The 14329-nt window shown below is 46.4% G+C and overlaps 1 protein-coding gene across 1 annotated transcript in view; it reads right to left on the reverse strand.

The window, feature by feature from the left end:
* The window catches only part of LOC134983618 (zinc finger protein 436-like), a 48998-nt gene extending 40539 nt beyond the window's left edge, over nucleotides 1-8459 (reverse strand). The window contains exons 1-4 of the mRNA XM_063949294.1: nucleotides 8450-8459; nucleotides 7706-7860; nucleotides 272-463; nucleotides 69-192 (exon numbers count right to left, since the gene is read on the reverse strand). Coding sequence (XP_063805364.1) covers nucleotides 69-192; nucleotides 272-463; nucleotides 7706-7860; nucleotides 8450-8459 — 481 coding nt within the window. The remainder of the gene's footprint in view (nucleotides 1-68; nucleotides 193-271; nucleotides 464-7705; nucleotides 7861-8449) is intronic.
* Nucleotides 8460-14329: the final 5870 nt, after the last annotated feature.

A 14329-nucleotide genomic window follows, 5' to 3' on the forward strand; every position in this document is an offset into this window, starting at 1 on the left:
GATGATGTGTATCTAGGGCTCCCCCATACCTACTATCCCATTAACAATAAAAGAATGTCTCCTCTTACCCAGTGATGTGAGGGGCCGGTGATTCTCCATCATCACGTCCTTGTACAGACCCCTGTGTTCCTCTATATACTCCCCCTCCTGTGTGGAGTAATAGACAGCAACACCTTCACACCTAATAGGAACCTGACACACACAATGATACAGTCATCACCCAGACACATCCCCTGGTGTTACTGTATAATGTCCCATTCCCAGCAGTCACCTCTCCAGTCAGCAGCTGAATGATCTTGTTGGTGAGTTCCAGGATTTTCTGGTCATTGTGCCTCTCATGTATCAGTGAGTGAGGTGGAGGCACCGTGATGGGGCACTGGGTCCTGCTCAGTCCTCCTGACAGAGAGAGACAGCTGCTGGGTGTCTCATGCTCTCTAGATGTCTTCTTCACTACTGTGTAATCCTGTGTATTGGGAAATACACTATCACTACATACACTCCCAGATGCCCTAACCTCCCCAGTCATGTCCCTGTATAATTACTATATACATAAGTTTTATCACTGTGACACTCCCCGACTCCCTCACCTCCCCAGTCAGGTCCATGTGTTAGTAATAAAGATAAGAGTGATGTCACTGTGACACGCCCAGACCCCCTCACTTCCCCAGTCAAGACCCATATCATTACTTGTACAGATATAAGTAAAGTCACTGTGACACTCCCATACCCCGTCACCTCCCCAGTCATGAGCATGTATTATCACTATAGATAGAAGTGATGTCACAGTGACACTCCCAGACTCCCTCACCTCCCTGGTCAGCAGGTAGATGATCTCCGGGTGAGATTTAGTATTTTCTCAGTTGTGTGACTCCTGTCCTTGTCCATCCTTATAGTGATCAGTGATTTATAAAAGATACATCTCACCCTCACGCAACTTCTAGTAAAAAGGAGCTGACCAGAGGTCTAGGAATAAATATAATTATTAAAAGCTACTTCATACCAGTTAATTATGTAGTGCACACATATTTATGCAGCTCTGTACAGGGAATATTTAGTCACCGACATCTGTTCCTGCACCAGTGGAGCTTACAATCTACATTTCCTACCACATGGACACACCAACACAAACTAGGGGTATTATTGCAAGAAGCCAACTAACCTACAAGAATGTTTTTGGAGTGTTGGTGGAAACAAACACGGGGAGAACATGAATCCACACAAACAGATCATTGGTCGGGAATCGAATTCATGACCCCAGTGCTGTGAAGTAGTACTGCTCTCCACTACACTATCGCGTTGGGGGTAAAGTAATGGATGACTTGTTACTGTGGACCCCTTGTATGCAGATCCCCTCCCTCTAGGCATGTGTTTATTGCAGAGGTCCATTCAAAATATTGCTGTGAGGCCACAAAGCACTAATTACACCCATGGTACTAAAAGAACTGTTCCGGGAGATCAAGGAGAAGGAATTCGTAACCTAACACCCTTTCTGGCAACTCAAACTGATAGACCTACTACTCTATCACCTATTCCAGCAGCTGGAATGAAGTGCTTGGGTATTTAGAGCCCCATTCTGGCAACCATTCCGGCTGGCTATCACACTTAGAGCTCCATTCCGGACCTCAAAACAGCTGGCTAACGTAGTCAGAGCTCCATTTTGGCACCCAGAACTAGGGATGGCCATCGACCATCGATGATTCAAAATCATTTATGGTCTATGAACGATGGTAACTACTTTTACCATCGATGGGGGTGAACCAGATGGTTTCCCACCACCGGATGATAAAGAGCTATCAAATATTTTTTATTTTTCTCTCTCTAGGGTGTCAGGGACACGGATTATAGCTCCACCCCCTGACACCCACTAAGCCACGCCCCCAGGCTCTGATTGGCCCACGTCTAGTTCAATACTAAAGTAATGGTGACTAACGATGGGCAAAACCATCAATGGATCCCATTCAGATTGTTTCCCACCATCAAGGTTATCCACCGAGGGTACCATCGATGGATAACCTACCGATGGCCATCCCTACCCAGAACAGCTGGCTAACATACTCAGAGCTCTAATCCGGACCCCGGAACAGCTGGCTAACTTACTCAGAGCTCCATTCCTGTACTTGGCACAGACGGTTAAGGTACACTATGGGGAATTTAGCGTGAAGGACTAGATGTTCTGAAATGGCAAATCACGCCAATTAGCGATGTTGGCCCCACTGTATCTGGCAGGGGATCCGGTCTGAAGATCGACAGTGTCTAGGTCGACAATGTTTAGGTCGACCGACCACTATAGGTCGACAGTCACTAGGTCGACATGGATGGAAGGTCGACAGGGTTTCTAGGTCGACATGTGCTAGGTCGGCAGGTCTAAAGGTCGACATGAGTTTTTCACATTTTTTTTGTGGATTTTTTCATACTTAACGATCCACGTGGACTACGATTGGAACGGTAAAGTGTGCCGAGCGAAGCGAAGGCACCATGCCCGAAGCATGGTGAGCGAAGCGGTGCACTAATTTGGGATCCCGGTCACTTTACGAAGAAAACGACACCAAAAAATAAATAAAAAAATCCTCATGTCGACCTTTAGACCTGTCGACCTAGCACATGTCGACCTAGAAACCCTGTCGACCTTCCATCCATGTCGACCTAGTGACTGTCGACCTATAGTGGTCGACCTAAACATTGTCGACCTAGATACTGTCGATAAAACGAACCACACCCATCTGGCAGATATGTGCACAGGTGGCCATTGCAGAGATACTTGGTGGCACATCACACGAATTCCCCTGCTAGGCTCCATTCCGGCACGACTGGCAAACATAGTCTGTACTCACAGCACCATTCCAGTAATTGGCACAGACGGTTAAGACACACTGAGCTTCATTTCAGAACTCCAGCACCTAGAACGGCTGGCAAACATACTCAGAGCTCCATTTTGGAACCAAGAACAGCAGGTTAATGTACTCAGAGCTCCATCCGAAACGGCGGGCTAAGGAGGCCATAAACACATATTTTCTCTTATTTTTGTACAGTTGCTACTAACTATTGTCTCTTGTTTGGATCATTTTTATTTCTATGGTAATAAATAAATAAATACATGTCCATTGGGTAATAATATTGAGACTAATTGTTCCTACTTAAACCCACGGTGTTATAATTCACCTTTTTTAGCACTCATTTGTTTCATATCACCGTGTCCCATTCTCGGTATTTAAATTGAATAGCACAACCCGCGGCTGCAATTCCCGCCCTCCCCATGTTATATTTTTTTCTATTTTCTATTGGATATGCATATAATGCAAATTCTCACCTTGGGTATATGCAAGCCTCTCTCTGGGATTCATGGTAAATTGTTATATGCCATTTACAGCTGTGTGTAATGTTTTTCCTAAAATGTACTTTATAGTGTTATTTACGTGGACCTGTTGAACAGTGAAGAAAGAGATCAAGACAGAGGGGTAAATGTATGAAGTAGTTATAAGAGAGACTTGAGCCAGTGGAGAAGTTACCCATGGCAACCAATCAGCATTGAAGTAACATCTATAATTTGCATACTATAAAATTATACAGAGTAGCTGATTGGTTGTCATGGGCAACTTCTCCACTCTTATCACTCCTTCATACATTTACCCCAGAGAGTGATGCGAGGAGGGATCCCGTCATTGGTGCTGTGGGGAAAGTTATGCAGAGAGGGACCTCTAGGGGTTCCCAAAAGCCATCACACCAGATGTACTAAGCCTTGAAAAGCGATAATTTTACGGTGATAAAGGGGTCTATTTACTAAGCCTTGGATGGAGATAAAGTGGACGGAGATAAAGTACCAGCCAAACAGCTCCTGTCATCTTTATGACAGTGAAATTATAACTTTTCAAGGCTTAGTACATCCCGCTCGGGTCAGTTAATAGTGAGATGAGGCTCATGAGCAACCCTGGAGAGTCTAGCAGATAGTGAGAGGGTGTACCGCATGTGCGGGGGTGTCAGCAGGTAGCTGTGACACAGGATGCTGCCGGAATGAATGAGGAGAAGCAGTGGCAGTGCCCTGAGGGGAAGTCACTGCTGCGGTGCGGATCAAGTGTAAGGGCCGGCACCAGTGTGAAGGGTGTCAGGGGCCCAGCAGCTGCCAGCAGGTAGATGCGACACGGGAGGCTGCTAGACTGAACGAGAAGCAGAGAGCACCACAGGAGAAAAGGAGAGCCAGCCTCTGCTGCAGGGAACTGAGCGTGACTGGTTCCCAGCCTGCCGCTGAGGAGGAGAGTGCTGCCTCGGGTAACGGATCTAGAGCTGCGGGGAACCTGCTCTGTGGAGAAACCACCGCTGCTTCAGGTGGCAGAACAGTGATAAGGTATCTCATCGTATGTGGAGCTGGCCCTTAGCAGTGACCTCCGGGCACTAAGGGAGGAACTCATCCGGTTAGGCCGTCGAACAGAAGGTGTGACAGTGCCTGAGGACAAACTAGCACCACCTGTATTGTGGTAACCGTGGAGTCTGGGCCACCTGTATTATAGTAACCGTGGAGTCTGGGCCACCTGTATTACAGTAACCGTGGAGTCTGGGCCACCTGTATTACAGTAACCGCGGAGTCTGCGCCACCTGTATTATAGTAACCGTGGAGTCTGCGCCACCTGTATTATAGTAACCGCGGAGTCTGCGCCACCGGTATTATAGTAACCGTGGAGTCTGCGCCACCTGTATTATAGTAACCGCGGAGTCTGCGCCACCGGTATTATAGTAACCGTGGAGTCTGCGCCACCTGTATTATAGTAACCGTGGAGTCTGCGCCACCTGTATTATAGTAACCGCGGAGTCTGCGCCACCTGTATTATAGTAACCGCGGAGTCTGCGCCACCTGTATTATAGTAACCGCGGAGTCTGCACCACCTGTATTATAGTAACCGCGGAGTCTGCACCACCTGTATTATAGTAACCGCGGAGTCTGCACCACCTGTATTATAGTAACCGTGGCGTCTGCACCACCTGTATTATGGTAACCGTGGAGTCTGCGCCACCTGTATTATAGTAACAGAGTAGACTGCGCCACCGGTATTATAGTAACAGAGTAGACTGCGCCACCGGTATTATAGTAACAGAGTAGACTGCGCCACATATATTACACAATAGTAACAGTGGAGACTGCAACACCACCTGTTTATATTAGCAGAGTAGATTGCCCCACCTGTATTATAGTAACAGCAGAGACTGCGCCACCTGTATTATAGTAACAGCAGAGACTGCGCCACCTGTATTATAGTAACAGCAGAGACTGCGCCACCTGTATTATAGTAACAGCAGAGACTGCGCCACCTGTATTATAGAAACAGCGGAGTCTGCACCCTCTGTATTATAGTAACAGCAGAGACTGCGCCACCTGTATTATAGTAACAGCAGAGACTGCGCCACCTGTATTATAGTAACAGTAGAGACTGCGCCACCTGTATTATAGTAACAGCAGAGACTGCGCCACCTGTATTATAGTAACAGTAGAGACTGCGCCACCTGTATTATAGTAACAGTAGAGACTGCGCCACCTGTATTATAGGAACAGTAGAGACTGCGCCACCTGTATTATAGTAACAGCAGAGACTGCGCCACCTGTATTATAGTAACAGCGGAGTCTGCACCCTCTGTATTATAGTAACAGCAGAGACTGCGTCACCTGTATTATAGTAACAGCAGAGACTGTGCCACCTGTATTATAGAAACAGCGGAGTCTGCACCCTCTGTATTATAGTAACAGCAGAGACTGCGCCACCTGTATTATAGTAACAGCAGAGACTGCGCCACCTGTATTATAGTAACAGCAGAGACTGCGCCACCTGTATTATAGAAACAGCGGAGTCTGCACCCTCTGTATTATAGTAACAGCAGAGACTGCGCCACCTGTATTATAGTGACAGCAGAGACTGCGCCACCTGTATTATAGTAACAGCAGAGACTGCGCCACCTGTATTATAGTAACAGCAGAGACTGCGCCACCTGTATTATAGTAACAGCAGAGACTGCGCCACCTGTATTATAGTAACAGCAGAGACTGCGCCACCTGTATTATAGTAACAGCAGAGACTGCGCCACCTGTATTATAGTAACAGCAGAGACTGCGCCACCTGTATTATAGTAACAGCAGAGACTGCGCCACCTGTATTATAGTAGACTGCGCCACCTGTATTATAGTAACAGCGGAGTCTGCACCCTCTGTATTATAGTAACAGCAGAGACTGCGCCACCTGTATTATAGTAACAGCAGAGACTGCGCCACCTGTATTATAGTAACAGCAGAGACTGCGCCACCTGTATTATAGTAACAGCAGAGACTGCGCCACCTGTATTATAGTAACAGCAGAGACTGCGCCACCTGTATTATAGTAACAGAAGAGTTTGCACCAAATGTATTACAGTAACAGCAGAGACTGCTCCACCTGTATTATAGTAACAGCAGAGACTGCGCCACCTGTATTATAGTAACAGCAGAGACTGCTCCACCTGTATTATAGTAACAGCAGAGACTGCGCCACCTGTATTATAGTAACAGCAGAGACTGCACCCTCTGTATTATAGTAACAGCAGAGACTGCGCCACCTGTATTATAGTAACAGCAGAGACTGCGCCACCTGTATTATAGTAACAGCAGAGACTGCGCCACCTGTATTATAGTAACAGCAGAGACTGCGCCACCTGTATTATAGTAACAGCAGAGACTGCGCCACCTGTATTATAGTAACAGCAGAGACTGCTCCACCTGTATTATAGTAACAGCAGAGACTGCACCCTCTGTATTATAGTAACAGCAGAGACTGCGCCACCTGTATTATAGTAACAGCAGAGACTGCACCCTCTGTATTATAGTAACAGAAGAGACTGCGCCACCTGTATTATAGTAACAGCAGAGACTGCGCCACCTGTATTATAGTAACAGCAGAGACTGCGCCACCTGTATTATAGTAACAGCAGAGACTGCGCCACCTGTATTATAGTAACAGAAGAGTTTGCACCAAATGTATTACAGTAACAGTGGGATCTGCGCCACCTGTATTATAGAGACACTGGTGTCAGCGCTGCCTGTATTATAGGAACAGCTGGGTCTGCGCCACCTCTATTATAGTCATAGCGGAGTCTGCGCCACAGTAATAGGACACTAGTGTGTCAGCCACCTGTACAACATACTTGCCTACCCTCCCGGAATGGCCGGGAGGCTCCCGAAAAACAGGTGACCCTCCCGGCCCCCCGGAAGAGCAGGCAAGTCTCCCGATTTACGGGGGTCACCCCCTGCCCGCCGCCCACTTAACGAGTAAAGTGGGCGGTCCGGGCAGGCGATGACGCGATTGTTGAATCGCGTCATCGTAACCACGCCCCCTGCTGTATAATGCCGGTAATCGCGGCATTACACAGCGGGGGGCGTGGCTTAAATGACGGGCTTCCGAAGCCACGCCCCGTCCCGCCTCCAATCCGCCCCCGTTCTGCCCCCGTCCCGTCTCTGGCCCGCCCCCCTTGCACGTCACCTGACATCCAGCCCCCCCCTGTTGAGCCGACGGGCTGCTCTCTCCCGGAGAGAGCAGCCCAGAAGTCGGCAAGTATGCTGTACAATGATAATGCAAAACCAGGGGCTGCTCCGGCTGCACTATAACAAGGAATCAGTGGCTGCTCCCCCTGTAGTACAGCAACATGAAATCACAATTGCTCAACCTATATAATAATAATAAAAAAATATCATTACCTGCTTCCAGACACAGCAATGGCTGCTCTCTGTTCCTGCTGCCTTGTGGAAAACGATGGAGCTGAGACCAGGGGAAAATGGACCTGACGTCACTACACGGCCTGGGAACGTATGCTGCTGCCGGACTGATATACAAGAAAATGGCTGCCGGACTCCTGCACAGAGGACATCTAGGATACATAATTCTATATAGTCGAGGTAGGAGGTGAGGGGCCAGGGGGAGGTTATTATCAGCACTGTAGTAATAATGTGGTTGCTTTATGTTGATGAAGACGGTACCGTGACTGATGTGTGCCGTAGAACTGCTACATTCCGGCTGGCTATCACACTTAGAGCTCCATTCTGGACCTCAAAACAGCTGGCTAACGTAGTCAGAGCTCCATTTTGGCACCCAGAACTAGGGATGGCCATCGACCATCGATGATTCAAAATCATTTATGGTCTATGAACGATGGTAACTACTTTTACCATCGATGGGGGAGAACCAGATGGTTTCCCACCACCGGATGATAAAGAGCAATCAAATATTTTTTTTTTTTATCTCTCTAGGGTGTCAGGGACACAGATTATAGCTCCACCCCCTGACACCCACTAAGCCACGCCCCCGGGCTCTGATTGGCCCACGTCTAGTTCAATACTAAAGTAATGGTGACTAACGATGGGCAAAACCATCAATGGATCCCATTCAAATTGTTTCCCACCATCAAGGTTATCCACCGAGGGTACCATCGATGGATAACCTACCGATGGCCATGCCTACCTAGAACAGCTGACTAACATACTCAGAGCTCTAATCTGGACCCCGGAACAGCTTGCTAACTTACTCAGAGCTCCAATCCTGTACTTGGCACAGATGGTTAAGGTACACTATGGGGAATTCAGCGTGAAGGACTAGATGTTCTGACATAGCAAATCACGCCAATTAGCGATGTTGGCCCCACTGTATCTGGCATATATGTGCGCAGGTGTGGCATCGCAGTGATTCTTGGTGGCATATCACACGAATTCCCCTGCTAGGCTCCACTCTGGCACGACTGGCAAACATACTCCGAGCTCTACTCCGGCATCTAGAATGGCTGGCTAATGTACTCACAGCACCATTCCAGTAATTGGCACAGATAATTAAGACACACTGAGCTTCATTCCAAAACTCCAGCACCTAGAACGGCTGGCAAACGTACTCACAGCACCATTCTAGTAATTGGCACAGTTAATTAAGACACACTGAGCTTCATTCCAAAACTCCAGCACCTAGAACGGCTGGCAAACGTACTCAGAGCTCCATTTTGGAACCAAGAAAGCAGGTTAATGTACTCAGAGCTCTATCCGAAACGGCGGGCTAAGGAGGTGTCAAAGTCAGAAAAATACCACGATGCACACTACCATATTTGCACCTCATACAGGTCCGCGCTGCGCATGCGTGCGCTCTCCCGTGCGTGCGCATACCTGCTGTTACGTGCACCCGCAGGCGCACGGTATGCACATTTACGGTAGAGTTTATGTGTGCGTAGCGTGCGACTCAATCGTTACATATTTTAACTATATAATGTATTTTGTAGATTATGGTCCCTTTGATAGATTCTGAAAGTTTAGTTAATATAGCATGTTCATGGACAGAGAGATCCCTCTTTGTTTGATACGAAGGGTCAGACATGGGTCATACAGTGGTGTTTAGTATCCATCGGAAGAGTATTTAATTAGCAATATTCCGGTGTTGGTTTGAAGCGGATTAATCGCTCGTGCGAATAGTTATGGACATAAGAAGTTTATGTCCATTTACTATTATTTGCACTTACTTATCCATGCGGCGGGAAACCTAGTTTCCCACCCACCTGAGCAGTTGGAAGTAGACACAGCCCACCTGTATGAATCAACCTATGACCTTTTGTTATAATGCGAAGACGAATTCCTGTGTCCAATGAACAATGAGATTGTAGGGACCATTGAATTGTATTGTGTGTGGGGCATAAATAGACAAGCCGATCGTATCCAGCTCACTCTCTTCAACGGTTCTCATCACTGATAATCGGGAGCTGGATATTCAGAAAGGCGCATGCGATCGTTCCCCTTGTGCGTAAGTTTTCTCCGCAATCATATTGTCTTTATTGTTATTGTGAGCCATATCTCTCTCTCTCTCTCTCTCTCTCTCTTCCTCTCTCATTTTCCCTTAAACGTAATTGTATTGTATTGTATTTCCTGTGTAGTTATCTGGTTAGTTAGTCTATGTTATATTGGTAGTGTATGACTTGTATTGTATTATTCTTTTGCAAGTATAACATTCATATAAGGCGTTAGACCCTAAGCCCGGTATTTGTGTATTTCTTATAGTGTTAAGTATTCTCAGAGCGTCGGAGACGCTCGAACAGCTTTTAAGTTAATAAGGTTACACTGTGTTGCATCTACACCCTACCACTACACTAAGGTTTTCCTGCATAATACATTGTTCATGGTTTACATATAAAGGTTTAACATTGTGAGCGTCTGCGCCGCTGGTGATCTCCTCGTGGTCCCGAGCGTCCGCTACGCTATAGCGAACCATTACGTTAGTCGGCAGCCAATAGCGTGCCTGCCTGTGATCTCTTGGCCGTGAGCGAACGTGCCGCTTGAGCGTCTCGACTACGGCTAAGCGATTGTTACGCAACGTGCGTACCCTTATGGTACTCCAGACGTCAATAGCGTACAGTGTTCTTAGACCTCTTAAAGGGTTTTAAGTAAGATAAATATTTAGCTTTATCAATTGGCGGCTCGTCCGTCCTTCACATATCTCTGCTAGGTAATTTCAGCAGACATTATCCATCAGCAAAGGGCGGGAGATCATATTCCTCGTAGTGCTGTCTGGATAAGCGTCTGCTTCGCTTAGTAAAGGGTGCTGAAGGAATCCGGAACCGGAGGTAAGAACAACACGCTAGTGTTTTTTTTAAAACTGTTTATTTCTGTCTTGCGTACGCACACACGCATATCTGCATTTCTTTTTATTCGTGTATTTTCATATATCACTCTCCTGTTTGCCATTTTATAATTGATAAACGTGCTAAGAGAGATTTGTCGCTATTTCATAGTTAAAGTGTAAAAGTAATACATTAAGGGATAAATAGCAAAGCACGCACGCAGCTCTACCTAAAGATACAAGGAGAGATTGGTGTGGTGTTCGGGAGATGATCGAGGATCATCTACATTGATAAACGTGTAAATTGTGTTGCGGTGGATATTTGCTTTGTGTACACGTGTCTCTAACAAAGGGCTGAGACTCGCGTACGCAACTCAAAGGCCGACGCACGCAGCGTATATTACGCAACGGAGCGTCCGGGTACGCCCACGTAACTCAAATCACACGCTAGTGTTATTTTAACAGGCGAAAAAGGTGGCAACGCGATAAATAGCGCAAGTCTATTTTAGTGTCCGAAATTTAGACTAACAGATCCTTCTCCAAATTTACAACACATCTGGTCTAAAGGAAAGAAAATTTCTGCGCAGAAATAGAAATAGAAACAAAAGTGTACATGTGGTGAGTGAGTGTTTTGCATATATAAGTTTATACAATTTTTGAGGTTGAACCACAAAGAAGTCGAGTTCTCGTGAGGTACATGCATGTAAGTGACGTACATGGTGGCTAGGGAGGCATCCCTTGTTAAACATAAAATTTGAGCATTAGAGTGTAGCAGACCAGGAGGTCACACTGTAGCAGCAGACCAGGAGGTCTTATAACAAGACCAGGAGGTCCAGTTACAGCAGACTAAGAAGTCCGCTATAGAGACAAGTAGCACAACACCAGGAAGGGTTGGTGCGGAACCCATATAGGCCATAAAGCTCTGGCTGAAGGAATTCGCAGCCGTAATTTTCGATTCCGTTGGTCGCTCCGTACATAAGATTAGTTGCTTATGTACTGAACGATTGTACCGCACGTAATTGTGTGCATTAGTTAGTCTGACCAGTACCATTTGTGTACGAAATGGGTCATAAACACTATTTGTACATTCTAACGTGATTTGTGTAATTTTTTTTATTTTAAGGGAAGTTCGCTGGTCACTAAGGAACTATCCAGCAACCAATAGTTACTGGAAAGAGTAAGTGCTCTGCGGATCACCCTCGCATGTTCCAGTAAATAGAGGTTCAGGTCGCAGGGGCCCTGGGTCGAGTACGCCAGCACTAGAGCAGTGTGTAGGTCGTATTGGTCGGCGTGGGCGAGTGAGTGGGGTACTCGGTAAACCGCCACCGTCAGCCTATCTTGAACATTTTGGTTTTTGTAAGGGTTGGCTGAAGAAAGCAACACCTGCAGGTATGGGGGCCAATTGTTCAGGTAGGGGGCGATCAACCTCGGTTCGGGTTGATTCAGTAAACCGACCAATCGGGTCGGCAAGGTACGTAATGTGTGAAAAATACGGTTCACACACAGAGGTTTTATGTGATGAATGGGAGAGAATGACGGTACATGACGGGGAGAAGTTCCCAAGAGTAGGCAGCTTTAGCCCAGAAGTGTTACAAAATCTAAGGAGGAGGATATGTCTCATTAAATCAGCAAAGAGACGAATCAAACATTATGATTATTTGCAGTTATGGCAACAGGAGGGTGAAATACAGAGAGGATTGGCTCAGGCGGCGGGATCTAATCCTATCAGGAAACTGATAGCCACGGCCCCGCCGCCACCATACATATCAGGAGAGAAATTGGTTGCGGAGAATGACGCACTAGGGTGTAACAAACAAACACTTAGCAACTGTGTAAATGTTAATAAGTTAACCAATGCAAGTATTAACCCGTGCAAGTTGTACCCTGTTTTGAACTTTCCCCAGGAGTGTGATCAAGAGGACGAATCGGCAACAATATCGGCGCTCTCTCTAGCAGCCACCATATTAGAAACAACAGTAGGCACGGCCCAACCCTTAAGATTAGTAACAAAGGCCCCTAGCGGAGGGACAGGTGAGGTCGTATCTACGGGTAAGTACGGCACCTTACACTATGCTGAAACCATTTCACCACAGGCTGTAGAATCTAATCAGAATGAGATTATTAAACTTGCTCCCGTTAGGGTAATCGCAGTTCCAAATGGGAAAACGGACACTACAGGAGTCACTCCTATCAGAAACATTGCCATGTACAGCCCGTTTTCCCGAATGGAATTAAGAACCATAGTGTCTGAATTCCCTGATCCTAGGAAAGATCTAGTTGCTAGCCAGAAATACATCAGAGACCTAGGAAACACTGTAGAGCCAAATAACAAAGACTGGCAGATATTACTGAGGGCATGTTTAACCTCCAATGTCGACTCAGCTCAATTTTTAGCTGACTGTGGATTGGATCAGGATGTACCTCTTACAGATGTGTACAACCAAGACAATGTAAAAAGGATAAGTTTACAGTTAAAGGAGTATTTTCCAGCTGTAGTTAAATGGAACAAGATTTTCTCCATTAAACAAAAAGAGTCAGAAACTGCTGCAGAATATTTTCACAGGGCATTACTAGAAATGGCAAAATACACAGGCATAGAGGACATTAAAACAAACATAAACCATCGAGAAGTAGCAGTATCTGTACTAATGGATGGTTTAAAAGAGGCATTAAAGACAAGGGTACAGACCACGCAACCATGTTGGCGAGGTCTGTCGGTGGCTACTTTGAGAGAGGCAGCTATTGATCACGATCGCAATATCACCAGACACAGGGAATTACAAGGTGATAAATTAATGGCCGTAAGTATACAGGCCCTGACCACAAGGCAGCCTTTGTATAAATCACCAAACCCTGTGGGTAAGTCAAATGTGGTAACTTGTTATTCTTGTCATAGACAGGGACACATGGCACGAGACTGTAGAGTGAAAAATTCACAAAACTCATACCAACCCCCTAGACCACGACATGACACACGACATTGGGATCAGGGTCCACAGAGACGGAGTTATGAGCCACATACAGGGGAAACAAAAATATATCCCCCAAAAGGAGGCTGGCAAGCTTCTGGCAGTTCCCAGTTAACCCCTTCACAAGTAGTTGCTGCCAGCGGGATTCAGGGAGGTCACCATACCCAATAGGGGTGTGGCCATACCTGTAATCTGCAGCCAGTAAAATTGATTGCAAGTCTTGGAAGTGAACCCGAAATTGCAATTAATGTAGCTGGTAAATCAATAAACTTTCTTGTAGATACGGGGGCGGCCAAATCAGTGATAAATTCGACAGTGGGCATGAGAACCACTGGTAAGACAATTCCAGCCATGGGAGTAACGGGAGTAGTCCAGCATTACCCTGTTAGCAAACCAGCCGAGATTACAATAGGGCCTTTACATACCAAGCATTCCTTTTTGCTGGCTGCATCGGCACCGACTAATCTCCTGGGAAGAGACTTATTGTGTAAAATGGGGTGCGTCATTTATTGTACTCCTGAAGGTGTATTCTTGGACATACCTGAGAATCACGCTCAGGAAGTGCGAGACATGTTAGACTCCCCATCAAAATTAATGTCACATACCATTATGACAAATAGGACTCCATCCCAAGTAGAAGAGATGACATCCCAGATACCAGAGTCACTGTGGACTAAAGACGGACAAGACACTGGATTGATGGCAAACGTAGCTCCAGTAGTTGTGCAAGTAAAAGATGGTAGGATAGCTCCAAAAATCCCACAGTAC

The sequence above is a fragment of the Pseudophryne corroboree genome (assembly GCF_028390025.1).
Source record: "Pseudophryne corroboree isolate aPseCor3 chromosome 3 unlocalized genomic scaffold, aPseCor3.hap2 SUPER_3_unloc_2, whole genome shotgun sequence".
Taxonomy (NCBI): domain Eukaryota; kingdom Metazoa; phylum Chordata; class Amphibia; order Anura; family Myobatrachidae; genus Pseudophryne; species Pseudophryne corroboree.